Source organism: Dendroctonus ponderosae, unplaced genomic scaffold, assembly GCF_020466585.1.
Source record: "Dendroctonus ponderosae isolate FM_Combo_2020 unplaced genomic scaffold, Dpon_F_20191213v2 Dpon_F_20191213_3, whole genome shotgun sequence".
In the NCBI taxonomy this organism is placed as follows: domain Eukaryota; kingdom Metazoa; phylum Arthropoda; class Insecta; order Coleoptera; family Curculionidae; genus Dendroctonus; species Dendroctonus ponderosae.
Genome location: NW_026018508.1, coordinates 5,762,404 through 5,772,702, shown reverse-complemented (window position 1 = coordinate 5,772,702; position 10,299 = coordinate 5,762,404). Strand labels below are relative to the sequence as shown.

General features: G+C 32.7%; 1 protein-coding gene across 5 annotated transcripts in view; it reads right to left on the bottom strand.

The window, feature by feature from the left end:
- The window catches only part of LOC109540285 (afadin), a 153,462-nt gene that overhangs the window by 35,939 nt on the left and 107,224 nt on the right, over nucleotides 1-10,299 (bottom strand). For 4 of the 5 annotated variants that reach the window (XM_048665236.1, XM_048665237.1, XM_048665238.1 and 1 more), the window contains one exon: nucleotides 3,484-3,677. In XM_048665236.1, coding sequence (XP_048521193.1) covers nucleotides 3,484-3,677 — 194 coding nt within the window. Of the gene's footprint in view, nucleotides 1-3,483; nucleotides 3,678-6,815; nucleotides 6,900-10,299 lie in introns of those variants that run through there. The other variant, XM_048665239.1, reaches the window with a different exon arrangement.

The window sequence follows — 10,299 nt, the reverse complement described above, 5'->3', positions numbered from 1 at the left end:
AACGTCCGTGCCGTATAGCGTGAATAACCCTGTATATTCTTCTATTACCGCGAACTACGAACCAGCAAGAAAGAGACGTGGAAATGATGCAATTTGAAGAGTGGAATCAGACTGCTTAATGAACCCCTTTACTATAAAGCAACGTTTGAGTGTCCCCTTTATGAATCGGTTCACTTAAGGCCCATTTAATTGGCTGCAACGTTGGCAAATTTATCATGCATTTCATAAGAAAGAAAACCTCTTTGCTTAAATAGAGCAGTGAGATTAAACTCATTTTATGATTCACATTTTTTAAGCTTTGCTATATGGTGGGGAGAATAAAGTGGCACTATCAAACAAAATGCCACGTTTTTGACAAATCCATCTGCATAACAGCATCTGTGAATCACAACTGTGAACAACTGATAATAGGGTCGCTTAGTCAACAATCTAGTGCTTTATTAAATGTTTTTTTTTGAAAAACAAAAATTTATTTTAAAATTGTAATATGCTTAATAAAACTTAAATAATTTATACAAACGTCTGAATGATTCATTCAAATTTGTTGGACATTTCGGGGGATTCACTCAATTAAAACGCACATTGTACATACTTTTGTTAAAGCAGGTCATATATTTTACATACGTTTTTTATTATTATTTCCGTCTTTATATTACGTATTTCGGAGTTTGCATTGCAATTTAAATGAAGCCAATCACCTTGTAAACCAGACCTGTATTCATTTTACGTTTTAATTTAATTTTTTCCAAATTAGTTCGTGCGCCAACTTGTCTGTTCTTCCCCAGTGCCTTTTGATAATGTAAGATCAAATGTAGAATATTTACCATTTTCAACTTTTGATATCGGTTTGTATCATTTTATTTCGATTGTCACTTATTATTTGATATTAGAGAATACATTGTATTTTGTCACCTCAAGCGGTAAGTACTCTCGACTACCGAAAATTTCCGGTGCGTTTTTAAGTATAGTGGCTTTAATACTATTTCAAGTCGGAAAAGGCGACAGTATAGATTTATATCAACCGAGTTGGAGTGGAGCAATATTTACATTAGGTATATTCCAATATGAAACCAAAATCTGGTCTCATTGTCAATAATTGTAAATGTTTTCAAACTAATTCTGCATGAATAATTCAAACATTTCAGTTTGCCCTTAATAGTAATTAAACATTGCAATAACACTCTAATACCAGAATATTAAAAGTTAAACCCACGTACGAGTCCTCCTCTTCCAGATTTACGGCAGCGGTTTTAATGTTTCTTAATTAATCTGGCTAGTGCCAAAAACGCCCTTGCTAATAAAAAATAATGAAATATTTCTCGGTCAAAGTGCTAATCCTTCTTTTTAGTTGTCCCAGTGCTAGTAACACCAAATTACCTTACTTTTACTTTCTTTTCCAGCGAAACGCAGTAGTTTTGGTAGACAATATTAATTTGAAAAGAACAACAGGAAAAATGCGCAAAATTTTAGACAGCGTGACTGGTTACACTTATCAACTGCAAGGGGAAAACATGGAAATACTTTTACAAATGCCATGACGTACACCTATGCTTGCTTTAGTTCGTAGCGATTTTGGGGCGCAATAAGATTGAAATAAATCTGTTTTCAAACCAAAAATGTCTTCAGACTTACCCAGCAAGATTCTGAAGCAAAGTAGGCGTTTGAATTGAGAGTGATTGAGATTGAGTAAACACACAAACACAAACTCTTTAAACTCGTATCGCGTTCGAGAGGAGGCCAAACCGGTAGCAACATAAGTTTTGAGAATGTATTAAAAATTGCCAAAATAAATCAATTTTATTCAAATGATTATCTACTTGATTTATCTTAGCGAAATGATCAGAATACAACGACTGCTTAAATATCGTCTTTTAAAATTTGTATTATTAACATTTGAACGTAAGAAATACACTAGATACATATATATAATTGCATCAAAGACAGATAATTAAGCCAATTTTCACTACTTAATTTAAACGTCTTGGCTTTTCAGATGCGTTCATTGTTATCGCCTTTACATGATATATCGAACATTTCTGAATAGAACCAAAACAATGCTCTAATTATCTGCTGTATGTAGGCATAACATTAAGCATATTGTCTACAGACAATCAGTTGAGCATGAATAATTGACTGGAAACCCTACTGATGCAATTGCAGGAATTATAATGCAATTCTTACGAGGAAAAATGCAAAATGGTTTTTCGACATTGTTGAACACGTGCCTAAAAATATTTTTTTGCAATTGACGAAGTTTGGTGATAAATTGGTAGCAATACAACGAAAAAAAGTTTCTCAACTACGCAGAGTATGGTCGTTAATAAATTTTCGTTCGTCTCTGCCTGGCGGCAAATAAAAAGTCCCTTAATGGAAAAAGTTTGGCAAATTAAGTTTGATGTATCCTTAATATATTTACTTTGTAAAAATAATGTTGTGGATCCTTAATTAATAATATAGGTGGTAGATAAGTATTTATTCAAATTAAGTTTAATTTTCCAAACAAAGTACGTATCATGTACATAATAATTTTGAAACGCTTTGGGGTATAGTTGTGGATTATCAAGATTACAAAAAAACACGTTCACGAGTCCAAAATTATCATAAAAAAACCAATAAAAATTATTTAAAATAACATTGGAAAAACATTTCTGAAATGTGTTACTTAAATACAGAAATAGAAACAAACAATGCGTAAATAAGTATTTTCAAACTCCCGAATTCCACTATCATTTCAGTTTTATTGAAATCATTTTTATATTATCCACATTTGACTACAAGAAGTACATGTTTCGACTTATTTCTGTTCTTCATTCAGCAGCATTAATTTGTACTTATCATTCAAAATATCTGTGTAAGGCGCTAGGGCTTTAAGACCGATGAAGAAGATGTGCAAAAATATGTTGTCTCGAGTTCGAACAAATGAACTTTAGTAAAGTCTGAATGTACTTGTTTTTAAAAACGGAAGAAGCAAAGAAATCCAATTTGGACTAAAAAAATAATTTCGAGAGTGTTAATTTTATATAGTTTTATAAAGATGGACCCTTTTCTTTCTTAGGAAAGAAAAGGCTAGGAAAGCTAGGGATGGTAAATTTTGTGCCAGTGTCACAGCGTTCGAAGGATAATTGTGTCATATTTTTGCGCTTTTCAAATAATCACTTAAAGTTATTATTAGGTAATTTACTCGCTTTTCGCTTTTACGAAATAATTTTTATTATTCCGTGTTCGCATCGCGATATCTCTCTAATGATGACACCTCTTAAGGTTTCCGCATTGACTTTGACACATTGTACACGAAATTGATGTACCATAAAAAAACAAAAAAAAAATGTAAAAAAACTTCGGATTTTTTATAAATTACCGTGTCTTTGCCACACGTTTGTCCAGAGTATTCTTGATTGAGATCAATAAGTAGCATTTGATGACGTTGGTATGTTCAAAAAGTCTTAATTATGCATAAAAGTATAAAGTTAAGGCAAGACTTACCTCCATTACATCGTTAACCAATCGAACTGTCTTATTTGCATCAGCAGGGTGCGGCGCCTGTCCATCTGGCCCCAATTCCATAAGAAAAGGGACATCGCCCCGTTGGTCTCCCCTGACCCCACTAAGAGGCTTTTTCTTTCGTTTACGTGGCGCACAATCTGCTGGTCGTCTCCGTACGTGGAACATTATGGACCCTAGAAAAGAAAATTAATTTGCATTAATATATTCCAATAACATATTTGCAGTCAGTCGTGAATCAGTCAAAATGACGCACTTAAACAGTACGCTTCTTGAGAGGCCACACAGAATATCCAATGTAATACAGCTCCAGCTTCAGCAAATAATTCATAGATCTGTTTGCTGAAAAGTTGGCGCTTTTTCAACTTTTTTCAGCAGCCAGCAACGAAGTTAAGACTATTCTTGCCCCGTCCGTTCCGAAATTGTCTAGCAGAATCAATAGAAATAAAGTTTGATATAATGAGGTCAACTACGATTGCACTACGGAGCTTTAAAATACAATGCGAAAATATTTAATTTGTAGCATATGTTTATACGTTTCTGATTCTTTGTCATAAAAACTGTTGTAACTTGATTGGCCGTCTAGGGAATCTAGAAAAATACAGTTTGACGTTATATTTAATAGTTCTATCACAAGAAGCCAATATTTTGCTGCATTTATTTGCACATTGTATAACGATCATTTGTAACAGTCCAAAATTATTCAGGTAGTATCCGAATATAAGATCAACATAGAAAACACAACAAGACTACGATCAAGTATGCGAAAAATAGCAGATTATTAACTGTACCACAACTTTCTCTAATAAGATAGTAGTGAGTCCTGTAAGGAACAAACAATAATTAAGGTTCGTATTCAATTTATTACGTTTTATTAATAGTGTTGCATAATGATAATTTAGGAACGTTTAGGGGATTGGGGACAGTTAGTGTAACTTGAATAGCATACAGGCACGAATAATATCGATTCAATCGCGTTATTTACTTGATGGGAATGTTTACTGTTCTAATAAGGCTTTAGTAGTTAGTCTTTCTATAGCGAAGGTCTCATTATAGTTTCAGTATAGGCCACAGGAGTCATTATTCGTGTATTATTTGAGAAGTAATCCTATAACAGTACAACAACTTAATAACTGATAAGATTTACAATTACTTTCATAAAGGAGTCGAAATGCCATGAAATTTCCGAAAACTTTTCCGATTTAAGCAATTTCCTAACTTTTATAGTTCTCAAGAGACCTCTACATGTAGGCCCAATTTGGGACGCCCGGTCACACACCCCTATTTCAAATACTCGGAAAACAAATCAAAGCTACGGAACAACGTTAACAGGTCAAACATAGTAAATGGGAATTAGCAATTGCAAACGAAAACTTCTAAAAAGTTTGAGTATTAATTTGTTTTCATTCCCGAGAGACAGGAAGTTATAGATAATGAGTTTTTTCGTAGAAAACTATATAAGAGATATTATTTATATATGAACAGTGTACTTCTAATGTACGGTTCTTCCTCCTCAGTAGTTAATGCGATTTTTGAAAAGTTCAGTTAATCAAATTAAGCTCATTTTTTAGTTCAATAATTTGCAGTGGTTATTAGCCCCCTTTGATGAATTTGTCCACAAAATTTGACTTGCGACATAATATTGAAAACAAGGAATCACCTTTTGATTTTTTCGCTTTCATTGCTTCCAGAATGCTGAAATACATGATTTTAAAAAAATGCGTCTAACAGTCATCAATTTATTTGAAATGTCCATTACAAGTGCAAGCCCAAATCGTTTTTAATCGACTTTAATCTGCGAGTTCCGTGGAAGATTGTACTTACAACGAATTGAAAATATAATTTACACTATGGTCCAAAAGTGCAAAAGTCAGAATATTAAGCTTTGGCGGTATGTAGGGCGGCCAAATAAAATTATGAGCCAGAACCCTCAGCCAACCATTAAGACTAAATTCTGATTGGAACGAGCGAGGTCCAAGCGGCATTGCTTCAAAATTCATTCTTCTTCATTTGCTTTTGCTGTTCTTGCACAGTAGAACTACATAATTTCAGAAAAAGTTTTCGAAGACTCCTTAAAGTTGCCTTAGTTTTATTAAAGTTTTATTAAGAGACCGGAGTCTCCTGTATCAAGTTTTTGTAAATAGGTTCCCTTAAAAGGTTTATTAAGCTTGTGAGACTTAATATGCATACCGACATTCATGTTTTTACTTTTTGCGATTTAAAAATTGAAAAAAAAACTTGTTGAGGTAGTGCCTTTGCAAGAGTTAGTAGGGTATTTTCCTAATGCCTTTGGCTGTAAAATATGCCCTTAAAGTCTCGCAGATTAACCTTGGACCACTTTGTACATAAGCATCTATTCGAGACAGCAATTAAACTTTTGTACCTATTTTACAGACATATACCGAGAGTTACTTTAGGCGGGTTAAGTTGAGAAGGTACATTCGATCATCTGATTCATGAATATAAATTTTGGGATTCAGATTATTTTGAACCTAACTTGCAATCCACTAGTGAACCCGACAATTTGAAACCACATTTAGAAAGTGAAATTTTCTATACAAAAAAGTATCTACTCAAAAACTGTGATTGGAGTTATTTTAGATAAAAATAGCCTATAAATAAAATATGTGATTCCGCTGGAATTACTAAACTCAATTCACTTTTAACTCGTGTATTTCATCATTAAATGCATTATTTTCAAAAAAGACAGACATTATAGTTTTTACTGATATCAAAACTTGTGATTGTTTGAATGAAAAACAAAAACAAATGTTTTCCTTTTTTAAACATATGAAAAACACTAATAGAGTTTGAGTCACCTGAATTTTATGCTCACTTATGCCGACTATTATTTTAAAATAAGACGTAGTATCGTTTCTGCTGTGATCAGCATGATAAATCATGAGTAGTCTACGGTTAGGTTCGGTCACAAGTTAACTCATTAAGACTTCAATAAATGTATTAAAGTGTTTGTATTAATTTGAAATAAAATTGTTTTGAAAAATTGAAGTTTCAAATTAATCAATAAAATTCCTGTACGAGATTATTATGAAACAAACTAAACAACAGCTATAACTCTAAGCAGCATTATAGCATAAAACTAATATTAATAAATAGAAAGTGGCGACAACTTTTCCAACTATAAATAATCAACTTCCGAGTGGCTAGGAATGGGAGTGTCGGAATCGGTTGCTACTCTAAACCAGTTAAAGTGCACAGGTTTGGAATAGTGCTTAGATAAACTGTTCGCTTTATCCAGGCATTTTGATCCGACATTCTATTTTAAAATGGCTTAATGTAATACAAGTTCTGACCTATTTTCCTGCTAATCCGCTTCATTTTACGAAACCAATAACACGTCTGCACCACAAAAACAATTTTTGGCAACTGGCGACCGCAGATATGCAAACCGCTTTAGAGTTCAAGTTTACTAACATTCGTGTTAAAAATAGATTTCCTTGAAAATTTTCTTTTCGATGGATGCTTTCTCCATCGTGAATTGGATGTTCATGCACCAATATCGAGTTTTCTTATACATTTGTTTTAGACCGGCATTCAATTTTTTTCTTGAAATGTTTTAGTTTTAGTAACCTTATCTGGTTTTATGACAAAAATACAATCGATAACTCCTTGTACAAATACAAAGAAAAATTACATTATATTCTGGATCGGGTCACACAAACCGTTTGATCCGTTGGAAGTTTCATTTCCGCAACGTATTTAAGTGTTCCGTTCCGGCTAAAGTATCTGCTGTCAGCTAACGGGACATTTCCCTTCATAAAGTGCATTCGGAACCGTTAAAAGAGTGTTCCGGAAAATCTGCATTTCCACCACTTCCATACTTGAACAAGGAAAAGAGAGGACTGCGCCAGTTCATAAATCAATCCAAAGAGTTCGAGTACCTGGCAAATGCACGCGAATATAAACAGCCCGAACACTGGAAAAACAACAAAGTTCCACGAGGAAAATTTCTCATGCACCATCGCTTGCGGAAAATGCGACGCTCCATGCAGTGGAAATTATCGAAAATTTGAATGGCATTTGCATATTTAGGGCAGGCAACCGACTTTGTGGATTAATAGGGAATAACGATACAGCTGCACGTACAGAGTGCACTTGGCAATGCACTCACTTCTGAGTTTAGCATGGTTCGGAAGCAATTGTATGTTAGGCAAAAGGAGAAAATTGCGAGATTGTTAAAGATGTTCATGAAATTATCCAAAATGTGAGAACATTCCATAGCTAAGTTTTAAAGCACAAACTATCAAAACGTGCACCATTTGACGTATTTGATAAACACGTTCAGACGCTTTAGATGTACTTTTTATTGACGAATTAGCAAATAAATTGGTTTTGCGATAAATCGACTAAAGACAAGGTTTGCATCATTTAGAAAAGCCGGCATGGATTTTCTTTGAAATGAGCTCTTCAACTAGAATGATCTTTTTTATGGTGGCCTCTTTCACACTCAGCTGGGATCACTTGCGATACCAAGAAAAGCAAACACAAAAGGAAAAAATATGAAAGCAAACATGACTTACAGAACCGGAGCCTATCAGTATTGTGCTATATACCTACTCATGATTTGTGAATCCTCTCCTATTTATATCTCAGCTAAGTGAAAATATTTAAGAGATTTAATTTAAGACTATATTTAAGACAGTTATTAAAATATCAAGGATATATTTTCAAATTTAATTAGATATTTATATTGCAATTGATTGACTGATTTTTGAAAATCATGTTTCGGCAACTTATACCCAAGCAACTTTTGTAAGATTGCTTGTGAATTATACGATTTTATTGCGTAAAATTCAATTTTATTTATATATTATATTTTAAAAGTTATTGACTCTTAATTTGCAAATTGTTTTTCAATGACCGAATTATTAAGGGTGCTTGCGCGAAAGTTATTTTATAACTCATTTTCAGATTTTAAAACATCCAGAATTATTTGTTCGTCTGAATTCCATTATCACTTGAAGGGTGAAATGTTGGATAGATTTTATCGAGTCAATGACTGTAAAAATGCAAACTGTTAAATTTCCCCATTCGATGTTATAAATCAGTCATTATATGCAAATATTTTGAACATCCAGGTCAGACGTTTCTAATTACTGTTTCTTCATTGCGTCTAATTTCGTGTTTTATTTCGGATGTATCTCATTCGAAGCAATGATTAAAAGTTGGATAATGCCTTTTAATGAGACGCTAACTAACAATTTGTTAATGGTTTCTGGTTCCTGAATAGATTGTTCCAGTTGCATAGAAAATAATTATGCGAGCTCAGCAAACATCAATTTCCATACAATTTATATCAGAGCAAATTCAGATATTTTAAAAATAATTATGAAATTCAGGCAAGATCAATGTTATTGACAAAAGTATTGGTTAGTCTGCTCCCAGTCGCTGAGAAATGCTAACATGATTTTGAAGTACAGAAAAAATATTTAGTTCATTAAACTCATAACTATTTTAGATAAAATTAGATATTTTGAAATTGCGTTTTTTTATTTTATTGTTTTTCTTTATATTTTTAGATATGGTACATAAATCGCTTAATCTTTCTTTAGGTTGTTAAATAAATACAGCCAGTGTTTGAATTAAGAACAAGCTAAGAGAAATTATTTGTTTTTCTCTCTAGCTTCTGCTCTTTGAACGAATGTACGTAAATATAAACATTCGCGCTGCGATTTAGATAAGAACTACTCAGCAAAAAGAAATCCAATTTGTTATTGCAGTTTGGGCAAGATAAAATAGTTGCATATGGCAACTTAAACTAATGAATCTGTTTTCAAATTACTCCATTGGAATACACATAAATTACATGTCTGTAATTTGCACAAAATCCAGTGGTTAGGGACAAAAATAAATCTAGTTATTTCTAGTTAAAAAAATCATACTTAAATTACCTGATCGAATAAAACTGCAAACAATCGTTTTCACGACCTGAATTAGACGGTTACTTTACAAGAATAACTCATAATTATCGTAGCCTAATTAAGCGTGTGTGCTTACAATAATCCGTGAGATAATTGAAAATTGCAAAAATGTCTAGTACATGCAGCAAAGCGGAGGCAAACAAAAACAGCATCAAAATTGCAAAAATCCGATTTGAAGCTGTAAAAATAAACCGAAGCAAAAATGTTTGAAGCTGTAAAAATTAATCGAAGAAGGGGTCGAACGTATTTTATATCTACTATTATAAATGATGACTTCCGACGACACGTTTGTGCGAAACTTAGAATTATTCTCTCTAAAATTGATAACTTCTTTACTCATCTAACAATGATCACTCACTAAGTATCTTGTTTTGGGTGATCTCTTAAACGTTCTGTTATACAAATTTCAATGGGTATGTGCAAACATATTTACGAACTTTGTCAAATTCGCAAAGATTCCCGAGAACCCCATTAACTTGAGCTCTAGTAAGTTACATAACAAATTAATAAATTTATTTATTTTAAGAGCTTCTTAATAAAAGGTCATACTTATAAGTTTCTGATACATTTTGCTGTTCTGAATAAAAGTTGCGAAACATTCGATCTTTTGCTTGGAAAATATTTTCAATCTCAACTTTCCTTTCTTCAGTGAAGGTTTTAAGTATTTAATGAAAGAAAGCATACATAATGTTCTAAAAATTCCAGATTTAATAAAAATTCAAGATGAGAGGGAACTTTATTACATTTCATTAAAGCGATTTACGATTTGTATAAAGAAAAATTGCACTGAAAAAACAGTTTTGTATGTAAGCTGAATTGAACCAGTTTCTTGATCAGAAGTCGTTCAGAAAGACAT